The sequence below is a fragment of the Chiloscyllium plagiosum genome, chromosome 12 (assembly GCF_004010195.1).
Source record: "Chiloscyllium plagiosum isolate BGI_BamShark_2017 chromosome 12, ASM401019v2, whole genome shotgun sequence".
Taxonomy (NCBI): domain Eukaryota; kingdom Metazoa; phylum Chordata; class Chondrichthyes; order Orectolobiformes; family Hemiscylliidae; genus Chiloscyllium; species Chiloscyllium plagiosum.
The window spans coordinates 80,529,407-80,556,673 of record NC_057721.1 but is presented as its reverse complement, the minus strand read 5'-3'; the positions used below and the strand labels follow the sequence as shown (position 1 = coordinate 80,556,673).

General features: G+C 45.6%; 1 protein-coding gene across 1 annotated transcript in view; it reads right to left on the bottom strand.

Annotated features, from left to right (window-relative positions):
- The window catches only part of robo2 (roundabout, axon guidance receptor, homolog 2 (Drosophila)), a 977,511-nt gene that overhangs the window by 465,969 nt on the left and 484,275 nt on the right, over positions 1 to 27,267 (bottom strand). Inside the window, exon 3 of the mRNA XM_043700204.1 lies at positions 21,634 to 21,960. Coding sequence (XP_043556139.1) covers positions 21,634 to 21,960 — 327 coding nt within the window. The remainder of the gene's footprint in view (positions 1 to 21,633; positions 21,961 to 27,267) is intronic.

Below are 27,267 nucleotides of genomic sequence, written 5' to 3'. Positions count from 1 at the left end.
TATTTGATTATTTCCTAATTACCTGTAATAACACCATTTCTAGCAGGCAATCTCTCTCTGCGATCTGAAGTCTCACAGAGCTGAGAAGGAATTTGTTAATATAAACAGCTCCGGACTGCAGGCAATGACAATAACGATAATAACGCTTTGGATGTAACATGGCCTAGGGCTACTGAACTCTGTGAGAGGAGAGCGAGAGATAGAGAATGAGTACAACAAAACAATATTACTGGACTCTCATGGTCTCATTCCATGCCTGTCAAAAGTGGCTTCCCGAAACAATGCTACTGATTTGCTGCACCGTCGTATCGCCAAGTCATTGGCAAAAAGAAATGGCTTTAATATATTTTGTTGAGTGCCTGGGTCAGTCAGGGATTACTTTTATCTCCTGAGATAGTTTGAAAGCTGACATCATAGGTTAAGCCATTTTAAGTTCGATGTGCTTTACTGTGTTCAGACTGCAAACTGCTGGGAGGCTGCAACAAAAGCTGATTGTAACAAATTCTAATTCCCACATTCATCCACCAACCTCCCCCTTTCTTCACTCCCACCCTCTCCATTACCAGTCTCTCCCCTCCACCAAATCCAACAATATCAGTTTCCCTACACACAGGAGGAAATCGTACAGCTAGACAGTAAGGGAACAGAGACACCACTCACATTACATCTTTACTGCATGCAGCTGTTAGGGACATTTCACCTTTGGTCGCTTATTTTTGATTTCAACAAACAGAATGCCAGTCAAGGTCAGTCCTTGCTATGTTAACAATTATCAGGAGTCGGGGCAAATTTTAGGCAGTTTACATTCTGCTCTTGAGATTTCTCTCTCTTTGTTTTACCACAGTGAGCTGGGCCTCAAAGTTGAAATCTTCAGATTTCAGAACTGATGATACCTAGTGGACTTTGAGGTGAGCTATTGATAGTAGACCTGATCCATCTGCAAGACCAGCTAACACTTTACCTCTGTAATATCACCCAATATAAACAGTGTTTCTGTTGCATTAATAAAAGGAGCAATGCAAGTTCAAATTGTTGTCCTGTGACTTCTAATCCAGACCAGATTACTGCTACGTACTCCAGCCCACCTCCAAACTCTCATCTTCCAAACACTTGACCTCATGCAAAACTCTGCTGCCTCATTCCGTAACTCACACCAGGTTCTGTACAAACATCACTTCCTGCACTCACTGACTGACACTGGCCCCAGGTCAAGCAATGGCTCAATTTTAACCCTTCCATTCTTGTTTTCCAATCCACCCATGGACTCAAGCCTCTCTTCCCAATCTCCTGCTGTCCTCTGAGATAACTGCTTTCATCCAGTTTTTGTCCCTTGGATATTCCCCACTCCCTTCACCCCAACACTGGCAGTCACGCCTTCAATTATCTGTCACCCTGGGAATCTTACCTAAATCTCGCCATCACTCTCTCTCTTTCTCTCTCTCTCTTTAATATAAGACCATAAGACATAAGAGCAGAAGTAAGGCCATTCGGCCCATCGAGTCCACTCTGCCATTCAATCATGGCTGATGGGCATTTCAACTCCACTTACCCGCATTCTCCCTGTACATGCTCCACAAAATGTTTCTAATCTCAACCAGATATGTTATCGTATCTTACTTGCTGAGCAAGGGAAGGCTCTGCTGTACTACTGCTGGATTATTAATCCAGGCACCCAGCTCACATTCTGGGGATCCTGGGTTTGAATCCTGCCATGTCAGATGGTGGAATTTGAATTCAACAAAAAAAATCTGGATTTAAGTATCTAATGATGACCATGAATTGATTGTTGGGGGAAAACACCTCTGGTTCATTAATGGCCGTCAAGGAAGGAATCTGCCATCCTTACCTGGTCTGGCCTACATGTGACTCCAGACCAACAGCAATGTGGTTGACTCTTAACTACCCTCTGGGCAATAAATGCTGGCCAAACCAATGATGCCCTCATCCAGTGAATAAGCAGAGAAAAAAGTATTACCGAGTGAGGCCAGCAATTTTTGCCCATCCTTAATTTACCCTTGAAATCTGCGGCAGTTCAGAGATGGCCACATCTCTGTGTGTGCTTGCAGTCACATGCAGAGCAAACCAGTTAAGGGTGGCAGATTTCTCTCCCGAAAGGGTATCTGTGAATCTGATGGTGTTATACAATAGTCAACAGTAGCTCAATGGGCAGTATCACTGAGACCATCTTTCAATTTCAAATTTGATGAACTGAACTTCAAATTCCACCAGCTTCCACAGTGGGGATTTGAACTTAAGTCCCCAGATCATTAGCCTCATTCCTGATGAAGGGCTCCTGCCCGAAACGTCGATTCTCCTGCTCCTCGAATGCTGCCTGACCTGCTGTGCTTTTTCAGCACCACTCTAATCTTGACTCGCCAGATCATTAAGGAGAAAGTGAGGTCTGCAGATGCTGGAGATCAGAGCTGAAAATGTGTTGCTGGAAAAGCGCAGCAGGTCAGGCAGCATCCAGGGAACAGGAGAATTGACGTTTCGGGCATAAGCCCGAAGAAGGGCTTCCTGAAGAACGGCTTATGCCCGAAACGTCGATTCTCCTGTTCCCTGGATGCTGCCTGACCTGCTGCGCTTTTCCAGCAACACATTTTCAGCTCCCCAGATCATTACCCTGGGACTCCGCTCAAATTGCCCAGTGAAATCTCCCCTTCGCAATCATCCCATCCACCATATTGCTTGAAGGATAAATATCAACGTGGTAGCTCAGTGGCTAGCACTGTTGCCTCACAGCTCCAGGGACCCGGGTTCGATTCGCGCCTCGGGTGACTATCTGCGTGGAGTTTACATGTTCTCCCTGTGTCATTGTGGATTTCCTCCGGGTGCTCCAGTTTCCTCCCACAGTCTAAAGACATGCAGGTTAGGTGAATTGGCCATGCTAAATTGCCCATAGTGCTCAGGGATGTGTAGGTTAGGTGCATTAGTCACGGATAAATATAGCGTAGGAGAATGGGTTGGGTAGGGTTGGTGTGGACTTGTTAGCCCGAAGGGGCTGTTACCACACTGTAGGGATTCTAATCTATTCTAACCGACATCAGTGGAAAGAGTTCCCTTGGTCTAATTTCATCCGAAATACTGCGCAGCCCAGCTCTCCATCAGTACCACAGTAGGAAAGCCTGTGTAGATTCTGTACTCAAGTCTCCACAGTGGAGCTTGAACACACAATCTTCTGGAGGCAGAAATCCAATCGGGTGGCTAATGGGGCTGGTATTCCCTGTGACAGATGTGAAAGACAGGAATATTTTCTTCCTCCTCAGCTGGTATCTGAAATGAGATGGCACGGAACCCAGTCTTACATTCCTCTCTGACACTTTCCGCCAAACATCAGAAGGCCTGGCTGTTGAAAGAGTGGCTGGGCCAGGTCAGGTCCAGGTGGTCATTGCCAAAGACATACTTTTACTCCAACAGCATGACCTTATTCGCTTCAGTCTAGCTGAGGTTAGTTGGGCCTGTGTCACGAGTTCTGGTTCTAACACATCCCCATTGTTTTCCAAGGGTACACTAAACCCCTGCTCCTGTCTGCCCCACGCGGCAGATCTGAATCAACCCTCAACCACTTTTCCACAGTAGATGGTGAGCCCCATGTCCTGGGTCAATATTTACCCTTCAACCAGCACCACTTATGTGGAGGTGCCAGTGTTGGACTAGGGTGGACAAAGTCAGAAATCACATGACACCAGGATCTAGTCCAACAGGTTTGTTTGGAATCTGAAGCCCTCTGAGAGCTGCCCCTTTGTCAGGTGAAGTCTGATGAAGGGGGAGCGCTCCGAAAGCTTGTGATTTCAAATAAACCTGTTTGGACTAGATCCTGGTGTCGTGTGATTTCGGACAATATCACTCAGACAAAGGATGGACTGGTCACTTTACTCATCCCTTTTGTTTCTGTGGGATCCTTCTGTGTACAACTCAGCTGGTGCATTTCCCATATTGCAGCAGTGACAAAACGTCTTCAGCTGTGGATCGCTCGGGCATGTGCTCAGGTCACAATGGCACAATATCAATGCACATGTTTCCTCCTTCTGTACGGGTCTAACAAGGCCATAAGCAACAGACCTTTCAGCCCAGCGAGTCTGTTCTGCTGTTCAATCGGATCATGGCTGAGCCCTGACATTCCTCATCGCCAATTCCCTGCTCTTCCCCCCCCACCAATCCTTGATTCCCCGACTGATCAAGAATCGATCTCAGCCTTCAGTATACACAAGGGCTCTGTCCCCATAGCTCTCTGAGGCAAGGAATTCCGAAGACTCACAACCCTATGAGAGAAGAAATTCCTCCTCATCTCAGTCGTAAACTGGTGCCCTTTTATTCTGAGACTATGCCCTTTGGTCCTAGACTCTCCCATGAGGGGAAACATCCTCTCAGCATTGACCCTGTCAAGCCCCTTAAGGATCCTCTACATTTCAATGAGGTCACCTCTCATTCTTCTAAACTCCAGCGAGTAGAGTCCCAACCTGTTTAACCTTTGCTCATGAAGCAATTAGATTAGATTAGATTAGATTCCCTACAGTGTGGAAACAGGCCCTTCGGCCCAATCAGTCCACACTGACCCTCTGAAGAGTAGCCCACCCAGACCCATTTCCCTCTGACTAATGCACTTCACACGATGGGCAATTTAGCATGGCCAATTCACCTAACCTGCACATCTTTGGACTGTGGGAGGAAACCCACGCAGACACAGGGAGATTGTGCAAACTCCACAGAGACACTTGTCCAAAGCTGAACCTGGAACCTCAGTGCTGTGAGGCAGCAGTGCTAACCACTGAGCCACTGTGCCGCCCCATTGTTGGGGATCATCCGAGTGAACTTTGTCTGAACTGCCTCCAACAAAATAATATCCTTTCTGAAATAATGGACCAAAACTGCTCACAGTACTCCAGATGTGGTCTCATCAGCAGCTTGTGGGAGTGGCAGAGTCAGAATCATTGGTGACCTTTAAGCGGCAATTGGATAGGTACATGGATGGGTGCTTAAGCTAGGACAAATGTTCGGCACAACATCGTGGGCCGAAGGGCCTGTTCTGTGCTGTATTGTTCTATGTTCTTTCTATGTTTTGTACAGTTGCACTTCACTACAGTTGATATCCCAACCCCCTTGAAATAAAGGCCAACATTCCATTAAACCTTCCTGATTTCCTGTTGCAACTGTGTGCTCACCTTTTGTGTTTCGTGAACTAGTCACCCCCCAATCCCCTTGTGTTGTAGCTTTCTCCTGGTTGTCTCCATTTAAACAATACTCTGTTGTGTTGTTTAGATTAGATTAGATTACTTACAGTGTGGAAACAGGCCCTTTGGCCCAACAAGTCAACACCGACCTGCTGAAGCGCAACCCACCCAGACCCATTCCCCTACATTTAACCCTTCACCTAACACTACTGGCAATTCAGCCAGGCCAATTCACCTAACCTGCACATTTTTGGATTGTGGGAGGAAACCAGAGCACCCGGAGGACTGTGCAAACTCCACACAGAGAGTCGCCCTCCCAAAATAAAAACGTTCACGTTTTCTTCCATTTTCCATCTTTTTGCCCACTTATTTATGCTATCAATCTCTCTCTGTAAACTGTTTATATCCCTAACCTTTCCACCTATTTCTGTGATCGCAGAGGCTGACCCACACAAAGTGCCTGACTCTGATGTGTTTCCACAGTTCTCTTAGCAATGAGAACAACAATCACCAAGAAATAGCCTTCCTTGAAGTTTAGTTCATGCTTTATCAGTAACTATGACAATTTGTGTTTTCTTTTCATGTTGCAAAAATGTCCCAATGTATTTCACAGGAACGATACGGAGCCAGGTAAAGTCATATCACAATAAAGCAAAGAACTGCAGACACTGGAAATCTGAAACCAAAACACAGATTATGCCAGACCTTCTGAGTTTCTCCAGCACTTTCTGGTTTTGTGGAGATGTTAGGACAGTGAGCCCATGTCAGTTAAACAAGTATTAGGGCAGGTAACCAAACACTCAGGCAACGATAGGGTTAACCGACCACCTTCAAAACAAAAATAGAGAGGGGTGGGGAGAGAAATGAGGTGTCAGGAGAGAATTCCTGGGTCTTCGTAGTGAGGTTGCTGAATTAGAGGGAGTTATGAAAGACAGGGTGAAGCCAGAGAATCTAGGATGTCCCGGAGGGATACGGGACTGGAGCAGATTACAGAGGCAGGGACAGATGAGGTCACGAGGGGACTGAAAAACAAGGCCGAGAATGTTAACATAGCAAAGTCCCAGTAAATGGCTGGGGAAGAGAATTCATTGACAGAGCCTGAGCTATGACTGAGTAAACCTGACAGGAAGCCCCACTGACTGCAGAGGCTCCACGCGGGGAGTCATTATCAAGATGGCTGAGCGTGTCATTGGCTGTTCTGAAAGGGCTTCCCAAAATTTCAGGAGATGGAGTGCTCTCGGATAAAAGGTCAGGGTTTAGATCTAAAATTCATCGGTAATTTTCTGTGCGTCTCTATGGCTGCGGGGCAGTGAACTGCATAAACAGACTTTAAGGCCCTGCTGGCCAGATCATCAAGAGATGTGACATAGAGTAGAAATCTCACACTGCTGTTCAAATGTGACCATTGACCATTACGTCCTGACAACTGCAGTGAGCTGGTCCTTGGTCACGTTCAGGTTTATCAGAAAACATTGGGGATATCCCTCAGGTCCACCAATATCTCGGACAGAGGAAGGCCATTGTTAAACGGCTGCCTGTCAGTTGTGTCGTAATGAACAACACTTTCTTGCGTCTCGTTCACTGGAGGGCATGGTTTCAAGTTCGACTGCAGTCAAAGAGACTCCAACACAAGATCGAGGATGACATTCGAACTCCTGTCACTCATGGAGTGCTGCACTGTCGACGTGGTGTTTTACAGATCAGGCATTAAACTGAGACCCAGACTACCCTCAGTCATGACCAATACTGATCCCCTGACTAATACACTACGGTGGATTATTGTCAAAGTGAGGAGGCTGATTGTGGGGGATCCTGCTGTGCACAAACCCACCAGCGTGTTCCCTATAACAGTGACTGAAATTTTACAAATAATTTTCAGCTTATGGAGTGATTTGCAGTACCCCAAAGCTGTGAGTCACAGGATTACGTCAGTACCAGAAGGGGCCATTTGGCCCATTAAGTCTGCACTGACTCTCCAAAAGAGCAATTCACCTCATGCCATTCTCCATCTATTCCATTCACCGCCATCCCCCCCACCGTCATGCACAATGGCCATTTACAGATAGCAGTCTAAAGTCCTTTTGGACTGTCAATTGGAAAATCCCTTCACCACGTTGTCAGGCAGTGCATTACCAACCCTAACCACTTGCTGCATGAAAAAGGTCTTCCTCATGAAACGATTGCTCATGTTATTAATGATTTAAAATCTTCAAACTCTCATTCTTGAACAATCATGAGTTGGAACAATTTCTCCCATTTGCTTGATCCTGAGTCTTCATGATTGAGAATACATCATTTCATTTGTTGACAAAAGTGTGAGTGTCACTGGCTGGGCCAGCATTTATTGCCCGTCCCTAGTTGCTCCTTGAGAAGGTGTTGGCCAGTCACATTGTTGAGCCACTGCAGTTCTTGTACTGTAGGGACACCCATAGAGCAGTTAGGGAGGGAGTTTCAGGATTGAGATTTGGCGGCAGTGAAGGAAGGCCGATAAATTTCCAAGATTGGATTGGGGGATGATTCAAATGGGAAGTTGTTGGTGGCGGTATTCCATGTATCTGCTGTCCTGGCCATTCTGGGTGGTAGAGGTTTTGGATGGTGCTGTTGAAGGTAACTTGATGAGTTGCTGCAGTGCATCTAGCAGATGGTTCACATTGCTGCAGGTATGCTTGAGTAGTGAAGGGAGTGAACGTTCAAGATAATGGATGGGGTTCCAATCAATTGGGCTGCTTTGTCCTGGATGGTGCCAAGTTTCTTGAGTGTTGTTGGGGCTTAACTCATCCAGGCAAGTTATCCCATCACTCTCCTGACTTGTATCTTGAAGATGGTGGACAGGAGGTGAGTTATCTGCTAGGGAATTGAAAGCCACTGGCCTGGATTTGCTGCCACACGGCAGAACGACTGAGCTTTAGTTCAAGAATTTGGTCAAATGAGAGTCACAGTGCTCGGTTCACCACAGCTCGGGTTACTTCGCTCTCGCCATCTCCTTCTCCTTGCCTGATTAAACTATTCAACCAGTCTCTGATGAGTCTGTCTCTCTCGCATGGGAGAGGTGGAAATGCTCACCACTGCTGGAATATTCTGGCGTTCTTGGCCATTTTGTTTGAAAGGAACTGGGCCCTCATACTGTGGCACGTCCCCGTTATCATCATAGACAGGGACCTGGGGAGGTGGGTGGGCGGGAGCAAAAGGAAAGCAAACTGCCTGCTCTGTGGGTAGGGGGTCTAGGATTTGATGGTGGACGGGGTGATGGAGAGGAGGGAACTTCTTTTTGCTGTGGACTGTCACAGAAGTCACTCAACCAGGCCAAGCCTGGACCCAAAGTTCAGATAGTGGGACATCCAGCAGCACAGGGAGAAAATCAATGGTCTTCTGTGCTTTGCAAAAGGTAAGGACCAACATCTTCTCCCTGTTCCCTCAACTCACAGGGCCACCAGTCTCTCGAGCTCTGCCACTGCAAACACCTCTCACCAAGGCTACATCGCTCATTGTTGCGTCGTGACCACTCAATGACACTCAATCCACTGCATCCCTCCTAACTCGCTGCTCTCTGCATTTCTCACCCACTCGTTACCACCTGTCCTCCTCCTAACTCGCCACTGGCTGCTCTTCTGCCCACTTCCATCGCACTCAATCCCTCCCTTTGGTTCACTGCAGGAAAGATTGGCCAACTCCTGAGACTGATATCTCCGCAGCTACCTGTAATCCCCACAAAAACTACAGGACTAATCATAGCCCAGTCTGCAAGGACACGATCTCGGACTCTGGAATGGTTGGTGGGTAACCTCCTGGAATGGAATTGGATGAACACTTTGACTGTGACAGTGCCCCCTTTAGACAGTAGTTCCCCCCCCCCCTCCTTCACACCACGAAGGACTGCTCCTTTTAGCCAATCATTGCTTGAAGTACATTTGCAGTGCATTTGCATGTCTACCCAAGTTGACCACTCTGTGCTCTCCTCCATCACAAGCTGCCCATCTTGTACGCCTGACAACAGTACAGGGGCTGGTACCCTCAAATGGCTATCCTGTGTGCTCAGAGAGTCCGTGCTGAGGTCGGTGAGTGTGAGCTGAGCAAGTAAATGTGAAATAGACAAAGACTGTTCATCTCAGCCTCCAAGGAAGTGCAAAGGGAGTAAGTAATAAGAACATCTTGTTTGGACCCAGGGTGTGTATTGCAAAGCTGATCGGGAATCAGAAAGGAAGCCCCTGAGTCAGATGCCTGTAAGTGGAGTGAACGTCAAGTGTGAGGGAGCCAATAAAAGAGAAAATTAAGCCTACGAAACCACAGACACAAAAGCATGCCCATTCTACAAAATGCAGAAACAATTGTCTTTTGTTTCGAAGGCCAGCTGTTTGGCCCTCTTAAACAGATATCTTGTCTCCGCCTCTGACTGAGAGCTCCCTAAACTTCTATATTCACACCTGCTTAATCCCGTTCTCACAGACACAGCCTGTGGGCCAACAAAGATAAATGAACCGAGCTCAAGAGTTTGGTGGGGGGGGGGAAGCGAGGCGAGGCGAGTGGAGAACCGAGGGGGTGGAAGGGTCAAAGTGCCAGTGGATCTTATTAACCGCATCAGTCACCACCACGGTCACCTCTCGGGGTCACCTCGGTCCCAAAACGAGCTTGTGCAAAAGGAATCTCAAATAAATGGCAAGCTTTTACACTCATCGGAGCTAAGAAAGTAAAAGAAAATCTCGCATCTAGCTGGCCTTTTAGATCATCCCAAAACGCTTTATCAATCAAGGACCACTTTCAAAATGTTGACATGTCACAGCTAACACATGCACAGTAAGATCCCATAACCAGCGTTGATGACTAGACCATCTGACTTTGAGAGATGCTGCTTTGGGGCTAAGTATTAACCCAGAATACAGGGATGGACATCCACATGGATCCTAACGTACACAGACGGATATTCCAGAGTAATGCTGGGAAGTTCTTGCTCACACTGGAAGAGATCATCAGACAAAGTGAATCTCTGAAAGAACCTGTCATTGCAACAAAATGACAATCGAAGAGTAGTATCCTCACCACCAAAGAAGTTATTCCTGAAGTTTCGGCTTCATTACTGATAAACTCCAACTGCTTAACTGTTTCCCGTCTCATCAAAACCAAACCGGTTTTAAATTTACTCTTTAAATTGCTTACGATTAAAGGGGAGATTAAATTCCAGGGCTGTGAGAAGGTGAGATCATTCACTTCTGAGAAGTTACTCACTCTTAGCTGCACACTGTGGTTTACAATAAGTCTTGTGTTGAAAGATTTACGGATTCTGGTTAAATATCTCACCACTCACTCACAGCTAGCCGATTAATGACCATTCACAACTATTAGTTAGCAGTCATGATTCGGAGATGCCGGTGTTGGACTGGGGTGTACAAAGTTAAAAATCACACAACACCAGGTTATAGTCCAACAGGTTTAATTGGAAGCACACTAGCTTTTGGAGTGACGCTCCTTCAACAGGTGATGAAGGAGCGTCGCTCCGAAAGCTAGTGTGCTTCCAATTAAACCTGTTGGACTATAACCTGGTGTTGTGTGATTTTTAAATCAGTTGGCAGCATTGCGAATGGGGTCTGGAAGCAAGCTTCACACAAGAACTACACACACACAAAAAAAAACTGCCTCGTTAGCCCATCACAACCAGCAGCGCTGAAACACAATGAGACACAGGCCATGAGAATCATCACTCCCTGCGATTTCATTGCTTGAATGCAAAGGGCTCAGGAAGAAGGGAAATGAAACCAGATGAAAAACATTCAAAGCCGCTGAAAAGGGAAAAGAAAAGGAGAAATTGTAAACTAGCCAATGCAAGGAAAGAGGACAGCCATTCAGCCCCTCAAGCCTGTTCTGCCATTCAATGAGATCATTCCATCTACTCGCTTGGGTTCCAGAACCTTCAATTCATCTTGGTCAGCAAAGATCATCCAATCTCAACTTTGACATTTTCAGCTGACACCCAGCTCTAACATTGTGTCATGGGAGCCGTTGGGAGAGGATGAAATGAGAGAGACAGAGAAAATACAGGGGTGTTCCAGATTTCCACACCTCTTTCTGCTTCCTGGCAATAGTGGCCCAGGTTTTAATTACAAGGCTACACCTTCCTCAGTGCAGGTTTAATGTACAAGTAAGCTCCTTTAATCACTTCAATTAGATTGTCCTTTAATCTGTCCTGAGCACCGAATACTGACATCATTCTGGAGGCTCTGTCTGCTTCTCCTCCAAGGCCAGTGTACACTTCTTGGGGTGCAATTCCTAACTGGAGCTTTGATGAGCTATAATAGAATTCCCAGCCCTTTCAAATTAAGACCAACATTCCATTAGCCTTGCAAATTTCTTTTCATACCTGGTCACGAGCTTTCAGTGAAACCTTTCAGCAGTGATTGAATATTAGTCTGTGCAAACATTGTCAAGGATTGTGTTTGATATAGTCATACAAATGATATCTGTTCTGAAAAACAGCCTTAGGTCCTACTTTGACTGATGTTCCCAGTATTTGACAAATTTCACTGTTTCATATTTCTTTGGAGAATGCAGAAATATTCAAAGATATTCCCTTAGCAATCAGTGCCTGTTAATGTAGTAATGATGGTAACTGACTTCCTCTAGACCAGTGTTGTCCAATATGTTCACTGTTAGCCACATGTGGCTAATTGGGAATCCAGATGTGGCTAATTGCAATCCTGATTAGTAAATAATAGATGAGGCTGCTATTGGCTGTGTGATTTCAATACTCATTTTTGGAGTGTATATGAACTTTAACCTTTTTTGTCCAGTTGCTGAAGAATAGATTGTGAATATTGTGAAGGTCTTACTCCCCTACATACCTGCCATGGAAGAAATTCTTTAATTCAGTTTACACAAAGCATGTACCTGCACTGCGGCTGATCCACTTCCTGCCATAGTCCGTGCATGTGACTGAAACTAAATCCTGTATTCGTCCATTTCTACTGGACAATTACGATCCAGAAAGCAGAAGTAAGATAAGGAATATCTATAGCCCGAAATCTCCTTTGATTCCCCTTTCAATGCAAACCTTGATTAAGTGTTGCATACTCAAGAAACTGCAGAATTTTGGAAATGACCTTCTCCCTATATTCCTCATTCGGATTTTCCCATCCTGTCTCTATATCCATCAATGCAGATTTACCAATCCCATCTCCATACCCCTCAATCTGAACCTACCCATCCTGTCTCCATGTTCATTTATATGGATTTACCAATCCCAACTCCATACCCCTCAATCTGAACCTACCCATCCTGTCTCCATGTTCATTTATATGGATTTACCAATCCCATCTCCATATCCCTCAATCTAGACCTACCCATCCTGACTGTACCCATCAACTGGAACTTACCAACCCCTTCTCCATGTTCAATTTTCTTTTCACCCTATGGTCTGTATGTTCATGCTTACTATTTGCGTGTACTGCTCACAAGGAAAGCTTTTCACTGTACTTAGGTACATATAACAATAAATCAAATCAAACCAATGAAACCGAACCTACTGATCCTATCCCCATACTTCTCTATCCCAGTCTAGTCACTCTGTCTCTATACCTCTCAATCCCAATCCACCCACCCCATCTCCCCCACTGAGAGGGGATCTGATTGAGACGTATAAGATTATGAAAGGTTTGGACACTCTGGCAGCAGGAAACATGGTGGAATGCTCTGCCTCAGAGGGCAGTGGAGGCCCAGTGTCTGGATTCATTTAAGAAAGAGTTGGATAGAGCTCTCTAAGATAGTGGAATCAAGGGTTATGGAGATAAGGCAGGAACAGGATACTGATTAGGAATGATCAGCCATGATCATGTTGAATGGCGGTGCAGGCTCGAAGGGCAGAATGGCCTACTCCTGCACCTATTGTCTATTGTCTATTGTCTAATCCAGATTTACATGCCCTGTCACCATATCCATCAGCCCACCTTATCTCCTATTTGTCAAACTTAATCGACCTACCTCCTCCCAATCCCTCAACCCAACTACCCAATTTCCCCTTATCTCCCTTAATCCCAGTAACCCACCTCCTTCCCGATCCCTCAACTCCGGGCTCCTTTTTTCTCAATGTTCTCCCCGGTACACTGGCGACTAAGGCTGGGAAAGTGTAGGGAAGCAACGAGACCTGTTTTCACGAAAATGGGATGAGCTGTTGAAAATCAGATACCCTCAGGTGTTTCAATGTCTCAGGTTGGGCAATTGCTACAACCTGAATCACTCTTTCACACAACATTACATCTCGGCAGACAATTTCTGTGACGGGAGAGCAATAGTAGTTTTAGTTCAGTTCTTCAGAAATCCACTTCTGAAGAAGAGTCATACTAGACTTGAAACATTAACTGGATTTCTCTCTCCACAGATGCTGCCAGACCTGCTGAGTTCCTCCAGATATTATCTGTCTTTGTTTCATCTGTATCTGCAGTTTTTTGCTTTTTAGTATCCTGGGGGGAATTGATTGAAAGTGAAAGAGAATAAAAAGTGACTGTTTCTTTAGACGATAAGAGCAAACGTAGGCCATTCAGCCCATAGAGTCTGCTCCATTAATGATATTGTGACTGATCTGATAGCCCTCAACACCGCTTTCCTGCCTTTTCCCCAAAACCCTCACTTCCCTTCCTGATTAAAAATCTGTCTATCTCAGTCTTGACTATATCAGTCTGTACATCCCTCTGTGGTGAGGAGTTCCACAGAATCACTACCCTCTGAGAGAGGAAATTTCTCTTGATCTCTGTCTTAAATGCTCATTCTGAGCTTATCTTCTCTAGTCCGAGACTCTCCCACAAGGGAAAAAAACCTTTCCGCACATACCTTGTCAAGTTTCCTGAGAAAATTGGATGTCTCAATAAGATCACCTCTCATTCTTTTAAATTCCAACCTACTCAACATCTCCTTATTACACAGTCCCTCATACCTGCGATTAGCCTTGTGTACCTGGCCTGGACTGCATCTAAAGCCATTAGATCACTCCTTCAATGAAGGGACCAAAACTATTCACTGTATTCCATGTATGGTCTGACTCGGGTCATGTGTAGTTTTCGGAAGATTATCTTATCTTTATCCTCCCTTCCCTTTAAGATGAAAGCCAATGTTCCATTTGCCTTCCCTATTACCTATTGTACTTGGATTTGAAGCAACATTCGGGGAAGGGGGCATAATCTACCCCGGAAATAATGGGAGGTGTGGACCTTTTCTCACTGAGATGGGGCTAGAAGGGACGAGGTAAAGCATGTCCCTCAAGGATGAAGAATTCTGTCTGCTCCCTGGCCCAAAGTCAAGATGGATTTTCCTCAGTTGGTTGCTTCAGTCAAACAAATAAGCAACAGAGTTTGTATGTAGTCAATGGAGGAACGAGCAGTTAATTCCCAGCCAAGTTTGTACAGCCTGTCTCTCTTTTATTTTCAAATGTTTTCTTTGCTTTAGAAGGGAAGGAAAGTTGATAGGTTTGTTAGCTGCCCTTTGACCCTTGACCTCCCACCCTTCCCCAGACTCCTAACCACTGGAGCATTCAACACCTCATTTGATCCCTCTGCTGGTGCAGCAGATACAAGAGATTATCTGGTAACCACATCAATATTTTGAGCCATTTCACTGAAGCCTGTATTCCTGCAACTGTCCGCGACCTCCGCTCACCCTCACACCTCGATTCACCCTGTGTTCCCCAGCCATGGCAAATACATCCCTCTCACCACCCTTGCCCCTCCTCAACCTCCCCACCACCTCCCCAAGACCCTGAACCCTCCTGCTGCTAATAACATGTTGATAGATCAATCTGCTGTCCACGTTTATAACACACAGGGCTTTGGCAGGGCCTTCTGGGGTGGGGGGGGGGGGGGGGGGGGGGCGGGGTATCGATGACTCAGGCAGGATCAGAAACAGGCTGAGACTTTGCACGGAGTACATATGCCCATGATACTCCTCCAAGGTGTTGGTGCCACAACTGGGAGGCCACCCCACCCCACCCTGCCTCAGGAACACAATGCACCCCCCTCCAACCAACCCATCCCCCACAACTCCGCCCCCCCCCTCCACCAACAGCGAATACAATCTGTGCTGATTCCCAGTGGTGGTCTATCCACTTAACTCACTCGGTTTAAGTCAATCCTCCAGTGAGGATTGTACTTTCACGAGAAGAGGGTGGGTTGCAAAATAAACTCAATATATTGATCTGACAGCCTAGAATATTCTTCACAAACACTGCTTCTGTTAAAGGGTGCCACTCTGCTTTGAAATGTTTGGAAAACTTTCACAATCAACTTATTCAACTCATGTTGTTCAGCTGAGGGGTATAATTGCCCTCAGTGACCCTTGTTTTCCAGATTTAAAAATAATCCATCAAGGTTCCTGCTCTCAATTACTGTCCAGTGCTGACTGTAGGTTGAACAGTCCATCAGCTTCACCAGATGCCTCCATACCCCATCATTCTGCAGTCTCTCTCTCTCACTCTCTCTTTCCACTTAAATAATACTCCACTTCTCTCTTCTTCCTGACAAGACGGACAACCTCATAATTGCCTGAGTTTGCCTCGATTTGCCCATTCACATCATGCTCTCTCAGGTGAGCTTGAAATAACGCACGGTCACTGTCACAGAAGAACAAGGCAGTTTTCCCTAAAATTCTGGGCTGATGTTTATCACTGAACACAGTTCACCTTATCGCACTGTTATTTTTCTGGGATCTTGCTGTGCTCACATTGGTTGCCGCCTATCTGACATTAGAATGGTGACTACGCTAGCAAGGGCACCTTGTTGATTGTAACGCAGGCTGGAAAGTCCTGAGGTTGTGAAAGGCGTTGATTTACTATAACAAGTCTCTCCCGCTGAAATCATCCCTCCTCATCCACTCTCCCCATCACCTCCCCCCACATTAAAAACAATTCACTACGGTCAAGGCAAAACTATATGCCAAGGGAAACATCATTGAGATAGACATCAAAACATCAGTACATCCAATGAGCAAATGCAACCAGACAAGATTTCCTAGCTCAGGAAGGGAAACCTGATCTGCAGAAATTATACACTGAGTTGATGGGTTCAAACCCCAGGGATATATATGTTGACCTGTATGCTTTCCCCAGCTAAGCTGAGTGACTCGGTGTTTTAACAGCATTCTCTGGTTTTGTTTAAAATGGACAAAGTTAGAAGGGAGGTCACTCAGAGGGTAACAGATCTGTGGCCTAGGTTAGCAGAGAAACAACATGAAAACAGACTGTGGAAAAGTGATCAAGGGACTATTAGATGTGTTTCTGGAGACACGAGAGAGGGATATGGGGGAAAGGTGAGACAGAGGTAGGTTAAGTGAATGTGCAGAAAAATTGGCAGCTGGAAGTTAATGAGGGAAAATGTGTGAACTTGTCCATTTTGACAGCAGGAATCGAAAAGCAGAATATTATTTAAATGGGAGAATTTACAGAACTCAATGCGAACAGACGGATCTAGCTATCCTGGTCCATGAATCATAAAAGGTTAGTACAGTATGCATATATAGCAAGTGATGAGGAAGACAAATGGAATGTTGTAGTTTATTGCAAGGAGAATGGAATATCAAAGTAGAGAAGCTTTACTCCAGCTGGACAGAGCTTTGGTAAGTCCACTTCTGGAGTACTGTACACATTTTGGGTCTCCTATAGGACTGATGTTGTGAAACCTGAAAGGGTTCAGAAAACATTTACAAGAACATTGCCAAGGTTGGAGGGTTTGCGCAATAGGGAGAGGCTGAACAGGCTGGGGCTGTTTTCCCTGGAGCGTCGGAGGCTGTGGGGTGACCTTGTAGAGGTTTATAAAATCATGAGGGGCATAGATAGGGTAAATCGACATGGTCTTTTCCCATGTTAGGGGAGTCCAGAACAAGAGGGCATTGGTTTAGGGTGGGACGGGAAAGATTTAAAAGGGACTAAGGAGCAACGTTTTCACACAGAGGATGGTGCATGTATGGAATGAGCTGCCAGAAGAAGTGGTGGAGGCTGGTACAATTACAGCATTTAAAATGCGTCTGGGTGGGTGTATGGATAGGAAGAGTTTAGAAGGATAAGGGCCAAGTGCTGGCAAATAGGACTAGATTAGGTTGGGATATCTGGTCGGCATGGGCGAGTTGGCCCGAAGGGTCTGTTTCCATGCTGTACATCTCTATGATTATGACTCTATTTGGGAAAAAAAATGAGATCAGATTAGAAGCAGTTCAGGGAAAGTCCACTTCACTCATTCCTTCCTTGGACGAAGGGTCAATCCTATGAGGAACTATAGGACATGTCAAAGTTTAGAAAAATGAAAAGTGATCTTATTGAAAGATATAAGACCTTGAGGGGACTGGATTGGCTGGATACCAGGAGGATGTTTCTTCTTGCAGGACAGATTTGACTGAGGGGATACGGTTTAATAATAAGCGTTGTCTCTTTAAAGATAGGGATGGGGATGAGGAGTTTGTTTTGTCTCTCAGAGGGTAGTTACAACATGAAATTCCCTTCACCAGAAAGTAGGCTACTTCAATGAATTTGTTTGAATCAGTGTCAGATGGATTTTTGATAGACAATAAAATCAAGGATTATGGGAACTGACATGAAAGAGGTATTGAACCACAATCACGTCAGCCATAATCTTATTGAATGTCAGAGCCGGCTACATACACAGAATAACCTAAACCTGTTATTCCGATTTGGGTTTGGTGGGATTGAGGGATAAGGGGAGAAGGTGGGATTGAGGGATTGAGGGATATAGGAAGAAGTTGGGGAAGTGGGATTAAGGGATATAGGGAGAAGGTGGTATTGAGGAATAAGGGGTGAAAATGGTTAGGTGGGACTGAGGGATATGGAGAAAAGATGGGGAGGTGGGATTGAGGGATTGTGGGAAATGGGGTGAACATGGTTAGGTAAGATTGAGGGATATGGTGAGAAAGTGAGATTGAGGGATATGGGGAAAAGGTAAGAATCTGGGATTGAGGAATATGGACAGAAGATTGGGAGGTGGCATTGAGGGATATGGAGAGAAGATGGGGAAGTGGGATTGAGGGATATGGAGAGAAGATGGGGAATTGGGATTGAGGGATATGGAGTGAAGATGGAGAAGTGGGATTGAGGGATATAGGGAGAAGGTGGGAGTGAGGGGTTGAGGAATAGGGGGTGAGAATGGTAAGAAAGTGAGATTGAGGGATTTGGGGAAAACTCGCTAATATGGGGAAGAAGTAAGAATCTGGGATTGAGGGATATAGGGAGAAGGTATGTGCCTGATGGTGATTTCTGCAAAAATGAAGGGTACAACCAAATGTCTTCTCTTTTAAAAGATTTAGTGACTCTGAACAAGAATTATTTTGGAATATTTTTCATTGTTTTGTGATTATTGTACAGTGGAGTCAATTCCACATGAGTTAGACACCTCAGGTTGGATTAAGGTTAGGGTTATATTAATGATGAAATCATTGTTATTTTTGATTTAACTCACTGGAGCTACATAGCAGCTGCCCCTGAAGAGCTTTAAATCTCTTGCAAGCATCTCTACATTCATCACCTGGAACGCAGCAAAGCTTGCTGGCTGTTGAGAAATCGGTGTCCATTTGTCAGCACAACAAAATCCCAGGGCCAGCACTGAGAGGGAAAGAGCTTTCCAGGAACGTTTGATGAGAGAGGAACGCTGGTCCACACACCTGGGACAGAGTTACCTCGTAATTGAACTGAACTGTGGCGATCTTTCCAACCAACCCTCATTGCAAGTGCTGTGCACTCCCTGGCCTCCTGAGAACACCAGGGAACATGGAAATTTGTATGCAGAATCCCTCCTCCAATCCAAATATGATAACTACTAAATCATCTGTGGCTGTGAAAATAGTAATAACACCAATAAATTCACCAGTGTCATGTTAGGGCCATGTGACTTTACAAGCAGGGGGTTCTGACATTACATTCTCTGAGGTTTCACTTGTCCCTCTGATCTCCTCTCTCCATTTACAGAACTGAAGTCCATTCTTATTATTTCTCCAACATTCCCCCTTTTCAGTCTTGTGTTCACGCCTGACCACCAGCTGCTGTATCCTCAGATCAAACCCAACAATTGGCCCTCCTGAAACTCTACATTCATTGAAAACCACAGTAGAAGATGTTAATGGAAATTAGTTTGGGTATCAGGCACATGGGAACCCTGAAGAAGATGAGCTGGGGGATCCGAAGCCAAGCAGCAGTACAGAGGAAAGCCATTGGAAGATGTGATTTTATTGACCTGCCATTTGATCTGAGAAACAGAGGGTAAATAATAATTTGAGAGCAAGGACAGAGCAAAAGTCACTTCCTCAGTAAAAGGCAGAGGCCATTCAGCCCCTGTAAATGCCGACTCACTTGGAGCTTACTGGTCTGCTCAAGACCACAAGAAATGACAGTCCATCACACAAACCAATCTTCCATCCACTGATTCCATCCAAATTTCCTATTGCCTTGGGAAAGCAACCAAAATAAGCAAAGACCCCTCCCACCCCAGTTATACACTCTACCACCCTATTTCATTGGGCAGAAGTGACATAAGTTTGAAAACACCTATCAACAGATTCAAGAACAGCTTCTTCCCTGCTGCCAGTGACCATAATTCTATTAGCTTTAAAATAGTGATGGAAGAGGATAGACCAGATCTAACATCTCAAGTTCTAAATTGGAGGAAGGCTAATTTTGATGGTATTCGGCAAGAACTTTCAGAAGCTGATTGGGTGCAGATGTTCGCAGGTAAAGGATGGCTGGAAAATGGGAAACCTTCAGAAATGAAATAACGATAGTCCAGATACAGTATATTCCTATTAGGGTGAAAGGAAAGGCTGGTAGGTATAGGGAATGCTGGATGACTAAAGAAATTGAGGGTTTGGTTAAGAAAAAGAAGGAAGCAAATGTCAGATATAGACAGGAGAGATCGAGTGAATCCTTAGAAGAATATAAAGGCAGGAGAAGTACATTTAAGAAGGAAATCAGGAGGGCAAAAAGGGGACATGAGATAGCTTTGGCAAATAGAATGAAGGAGAATCCAAAGGGTTTTTACAAATACATTAGGGACAAAGGGTAATTAGGGAGAGAATAGTGCCCCTCACAGATCAGCAAGGCAGCCTTTGAGTGGAGCTGCAGGAGATGAGGGAGATACCAAATGAGTACTTTGCATCAGTATTTACTGTGGAGAAGGACATGGAGGATATAGAATGTGGGGAAATAGATGGTGACATCTCGAAAAATGTCCATATTACAGAGGAGGAAGTGCTGCATGCCTTGAAATGCATAAAGGTGGATAAATCCACAGGTCCTGATCAGGTGTACTCTAGTACTCTGTGGGAAACTAGAGAAATGATTGCTGGGCCCCTTGCTGAGATACTTGTATCATCGATCATCACAGGTGAGGTGCCGGAAGACTGGAGGTTGGCTGACATGGTACCATTACTTAAGAAAGGTGGTAAGGACAAGCCAGGGAACAAAGACCTGTAAATACAGACACCTCCTGTAAATACAGTATCACTGTGAGATCCCTGTAAATGCAGACACACTCCCTGTAAATACAGCATCACTGAAAAATTCCTAAGTACAGATACTCTCCCTGTAAATACAGCATTACTGAGAGATTCCTGTAAATACAGACACACTACCTGTAAAGACAGCATTACTGAGAGATTCATGTACGTACAGACACACTCCATGTAAATACACCATCACTGAGAGACTCCTAAGTACAGACACACCCCCTGTAAATACAGTATCACTGAGAGATTCCTGTAAATACAGACACACTCCCTGTAAATACAGCATCATTGAGAGATTCCTGTAAATACAGACACACTTCCTGTAAATACAGCATCACTGAGAGATTTCAGTAAGTACAGATACACTCCCTGTAAATACAGCAACATTTAGAGATTCTTGTAAACACAGATACACTCCATTATTACAGAATCACTCAGTGATTCCTGTGAACACAGACACACGCTTAGTGTAAATACAGTCACATTCCCTATAAAAGCATCATACTCTTTGTAAATTTGAAAACACTTACAGAGACTGTATAAAAAGTACCACTCTCTATCAAAAACAGTCACCCTCAGAGAGATCCATCAAATACAGTCACACCCCCTGGAAATATTTACTCACACAGAGGGACACCACAATATTGACACTCTCCCGAGACTATCTTCTCCAAGACATTCAGGGGAGAATATAAATGCACAGTAAACCCAGTGGAGAAAGACTTCCATCCCATTAACCAAAAGGATCCAGCAAGCCATCATCAACCACAAAATCCTCAATCCCCATCACTGTCTTAGACTTCATGAAGCTGTGACCCATTGATAAGCCAACAATGCTTTAGCCAAACACTCTTGACTCCATATTTGAGACAACCTGATTGGTGATAACAACAGAATAGAATGTCCATTGAGAGTCCCAATGAAGGTAAAGCAGGAGCAGCACCATCTGCCAACAGCACAGCAAAAGAAGGTTCAAAGAGAATGTACTCACAGGCCACCTCCAGCGAGGCGTTGTGACTGACGGCCTCCCCCAGGTAGTTCCTGGCCACACAGACGTAGCTGCCCTCATCGGGTTTGCTCCTCCGGCCGTGGACAATGCGCAGGAAGAACAAGGAGCCGCTGGGCAGCAGCATACGGTGAGAGCGAGGGTCATCCTTGTCCGTTTCCACCCGCTCCCCGTCCTTGTACCACTCGATGGTGGGGCTCGGTCTGCCCTCAGCCTTACAGTTCAGAGTAGCAGGCTCTCCCTTGGACACGATCAGATCGGACGGGTGTTCCACAATCCGGGGTGGGGAATCTTCCTGCCGAAGGCGTGATCCTGAAAGACAGAGGGAGAGAATTTAATTACCTGAGACAGGCCTTCCTTTTATTCTGAAGTACAGTACATTCATTTAGCACCTTGGTTTGTTCTCAATATGTACAGTTTTTTTTCCACATACTGTAAAATGTCTTTGAAGGAATTGAAAAGGGTACATCAAAGACTGACCAGAATTATACCAGAACTAAATGGTTACACTCTTGTCAGAGGCAATCAAACAGGCAATGTTTCTTTTCTCTAAATTCACAAAAAGGCTGTAGGGTGCCCTGGTAAAGGTATGTAAGATTGAATGGATTCAGATGCAGAGAAGATGTTTTAACTTGTGGGTGAGACCAGACCAGGCGCAATCAATATAAGCCAGTCACTGGTTCAAATCCCACCTGCTCCAGAGGTCTTTAACAACATCTCTGGATAGGCTGATTAAAACAACTGAAAAGGTAAAAAAAAAAGCCAGCATACTCTCTCATTAGAGAGACAGACAGATACACAACTGGTGGTGCAGTGGGAGGAGAGAGCAGGTTCATCACTATAACTTCAATAGTGCAGGAACTGAACATTTACATTACAAACCAGTCATCCAGACAACTGAGCTAACTAACACCCTCAAAACATTGATAAATCCAACAGGCATGGGCTCTTGTTGTGCAGCGATAGTGTTCCTACCTCTGAGACAAAATACTCAGGTTCAAGTCTCACCTGCTCCACAGGTGTCTCATAACATTCCTCAACAGGTTGATTGGAAAATATTTTTAAAAAGACTCACAAAGTCACTAATATGGATAGGAAGAGTTGGGATAGATGTGGGCCAAATGTTGGCAAATGAGACGAGATACATTTAGGATATTTAGTCGGCACAGACAAGTTGGACCGAAGGGTCTGTTTCCATGCAGTACAGCTCTATGACTCAATAATCCACTCTCTCAGAATGTAATAAATCCAACTTGTAAGAGCCACTGTGGTGTCCCTACATTTGAGCGAGGAGACCTGCGTTCAGTCCCACCTGCTCCATACGTGCACAATAACATCTCTGAACAGGCAGATTCAATAGTATCAAGCCAATCAGGAATTCTAGAGAAACCTCTTTCTCCAGAGAGTGGTGAGGGTGTGGAGCACACTCCCACAGGCAGTGGCTGAAATGGATAGAATACACACCAGAGAGAGAAAGGAAAGAAAGGTGAAATGAAGGCATGCCTTGATGAATATCCCAGGTCAAATGGCCTCACTCAGAGCTGTAAATGCTTTGTAACTGCATACAGTATTTCTAAAAAATAATCACTGAGAAAATAAGCAGGAGTTGGAGGCTGGGAGGGGTGTGCAGCTTTTACAACGTGTGTCAGGTCGCACATTTTTCAGTGATATTCTGGTGGGATAGTAGCAGAAAGAGGGAAGAAACTTTGTCTGCTCTGCCCAAGAGTTTTGCAATGACGAATTGTAGCAGATTTCACCCTGGTTACACAGTGGCTGCTTAAATTCTAAGTATGTGAGTCACAGTGGGAAAGCAGCATGAACTACACCCCCCCATAGAGTATTCAGAGTGAGCAAGGGTAGGGAATGAATGGAATCATGTGCGTATCCAGACCAAGTAGGGACTCCAGATTCCAGACCCTGCAGAAGGTGACGAAGGAGGTTGATGAGGGGAAAGCGGTAGATGTGGTAAGAGTGAGCAAGGGTAGGGAATGAATGGAATCATGTGCGTATCCAGACCAAGTAGGGACTCCAGATTCCAGACCCTGCAGAAGACCCATGAGTCTGTTTTCAGGTCACAATTCCCAAATTACCAGATTAATTGAATCTAATTTCACAATGGGTTGCATTGGGATCTGAACTCTTCACCTCCAGACCTGTACCATAACCTCTCAGCCGGGAGATTCCTAATAAAACAAACAATTAGTTTGTCTGTTTCTTGGGAGTATTCGTTCAGGAGCGCGGGGTAATATTGGCCAGGACATTAAGTTCACGAGACCTTGAATGATCTCGTATGAAGGTATTATCTGATATTGAGAACAAAGTGCTGTGTTTACGATACTGGAATAATTACCCAAATCAATCATCTAATTCAAATCTGAGCAAGAGGTTTAGGAATTCAAAGCCAGCACATTGGGAATAGAAAGCTCGACTCTATAATTGGGACCATGAGGTTGTGTGATGGTCATAAAAAATACTGGTTCATTAACATCAATACACGGGTAGACATTGAGTACCTCTAGACAGTCTGGATCTACATGTGACTCCAGTCCCACACCAAATTCTCAACCATTCACTGAAATAGTTCTGCAAAATGTATTCACCCAGAGGCTAGTGGGAATCTGGAACTCGCAGCCTGCCAGGGTGGGAGAAGCAGAAACCCTCATCACATTGAAGAAGTATTTCAATGTGGTCTTGGGATGCCAAGGCACACAAGGATATGGGCCAACTGTGGGAAAACAGGATTAGAATACAAAGGTGGACATTCTTCACAGGCACAGACGGCACGGAATGGTATCTGTGCTGTTGACGTCTAAGTTCACAACTGTGACCATTCAGTTCACGGCAGGTTGGATTGCGTAACAAACAGTGTTACTTCCATAGGGACCACTGCAATGATAGGGGAGCAATTCTGAGGGAATGCTGCAACATCAGCGGGTCATACTGAGGGAGTGCTGCACTGTCAGAGGGTCAGTACTGAGGGAGTGCTGCAACATCAGCGGGTCATACTGAGGGAGTGCTGCACTTCAGAGGGTCAGTACTGAGGGAGAGCTGCACTGTCAAAGGGTCAGTACTGAGGGAGAGCTGCACTGTCAGAGGCTCAGTACAGAGGAAGTGCTGCACTGTTAAAGGGTCAGCACAGAGGGGGTGCCGCACTGTTAAAGGGTCAGCACAGAGGGGGTGCCGCACTGTCGGAGCGTCAGTACTGAGGGAGAGCTCTGTCGGAGGGTCAGTGCTGAAGGAGTACTGCATTGTCAGGAAGTCAGTGCTGAGGGAGTGCCCCACTGTTGTAGGGTCAGTACTGAAGGAGTGCCACACTGTCAGACGGTTGGTGCTGAGGGAGTGCTGCACTGTGAGAGGGTCAGTGCTGAGGGAGCGCCACACTGTCGGAGGGTCAGTATTGAGGGAGTGCTGCACTGTGAGAGGGTCAATACTGAAGGAGTGCCACATTTTGAGAGTGTTAATGCTGAAAGAGTGCCGCACTGTCAGAGGGTCAGTGCTGAGGGAGCGCCGCACTGTCAGAGGGTCAGTGCTGAGAGAGTGCTGCACTGTCAGAGGGTCAGTACTGATGGAGTGCCACACTGTCAGTGGGGGAATACTGAAAGAGTGCTGCATTGCTGTGCTGAATTGGAGGGAGCATCGCATTCTGTAAGATACCTTCCTTCAGGAGAGACATTGAAACTAATGCCATTTCAGCGGACAAGATCTAACAGTGCAGACATTCTCCCTGGTGGCTTTATGTAATGTTATTAAAATAACAGATTGCCTGATCAAAAGAGCACTGCTGTTTGTGGGCGCTTGCTGTGCACAAATGGGATGCCATATTTCCTGCATTCCAACAATGTCTACACTCCATACAACGATGCGATTGTGTGCAAATCACTTGTGGGATCATAGGAAGTTGGACAAGGTAAGACAGAACTGAGTATATGTCACTGTGCTACACACATACATCAGCAGAGAAAGGAAACAAACATGGAGATTGCTGGAGAAACTCAGCAGATCTGGCAGCATCTGGGGAGAGAGAAACAGTTAAAGTTTTGAGTTCAGCGTGTTCATTTTGTACTTTGTCTTAAACACAGATTAGATTCCATACTGTGTGGAAACAGGCCCTCCAGCCCAACAAGTCAACACAGACCCTCCAAAGAGCAACCCACTTCCCTCTGACTAATGCACCGAACACTACAGGCAATTTCCCATGGCCAATTCACCTGGTCTGCACATCTTTGAGACTGTGGGAGGAAGCTGGAGCACCCGGGGGAAACCCACGCAGACACGGGGAGAATGTGCAAACACCACACAGACAGTCACCCAAGGCTGGAATCGAACCTGGGACCCTGGTGCTGCGCCACTGTGCTGCCCGTGACATATTCTTCTTTCAAGACTCCTCAGTGCAGCAATTTGAAACATAAATATCAGACTTGAGACAATTCTAAACTCTGTCTTCATCAGGCCCCATCAACACCAATGTCTGAGAAAATCACTCGCAAATGCATTCACAGCAAGAACCAGAGCGCTGCACAGCGACCTCGCTCCATTCACCTCACTTGCTGGATGATTCAGCTCTGGCACTGAGTACATGAACACTTTCTTACCTGCTGAAGACTCCACCTGCAAATTCCTCCCATCCAACTGCGCATAATTGGCCTTGAGAACATCAAATTAAAAGCAGACTGATCCTCACAAAGTGACTGCCAGAAATTGTATTTGAAGAATCTTTGCTGCAACTTTGCAGCATCCACATTCCTCCATTCTCCCTCATCCCCAGGACGTCAGACTCGAATTTCATAGGTACAAGATCCTCGGTGTTCCCCTGTATCAATAGGGTGGTTTTAAACTTGCTGAATAACCACTGAGTGCCAAATTTAAATCCATTTTCACTAAGGATTGTGCTGGTTTGGCTCATGGATAAGCATACATTTTAAACAGGCCAGGCCAGCCCAGTTCAGTGTATCATATAATATGGGAAAAGGCCATTTGGCCCATCTAGCCAATACCATCACTTTGCACTGACTCTCGGGCCCTGTCCACATCTCAGGCCGTTGCTTGTGCAGTGTTTTCCTTGCTCAATGTCCAGGTGTCACTCCAAAAACATCCCCCTTCCTCATCATGTCTCTCTTGGTCTCACTGAAACAAATCCCCTTTCCTGCTTTAGTCCCAGGACATATCACGCTGTTCCTCAGGGTCAGAATGCTGGGTATCAATATTTTTCAGCCTCATCACCACCCTGGGCACAGAGGCTTCAAGCATTGGAGAATCAGACAATGACTGTAACAGAGGAGGAGGCCATTCAAACCTGTCATGACTGTGCCGCACTGTCAGAGGTCAGTACTGAGGGAGTGCCGCACTGTCAGAGGTCAGTACTGAGGGAGTGCCGCACTGTCAGAGGGTCAGTACTGAGGGGGTGCCGCACTGTCAGAGGGTCAGTACTGAGGGAATGCCGCACTGTCAGAGGGTCAGTACTGAGAGAGTGCCGTACTGTCAGAGGTCAGTACTGAGAGAGTGCCGCACTGTCAGAGGTCAGTACTGAGGGAGTGCCGCACTATCAGAGGTCAGTACTGAGGGAGTGCCGCACTGTCAGAGGGTCAGTACTGAGGGAGTGCCGCACTGTCAGAGGGTCAG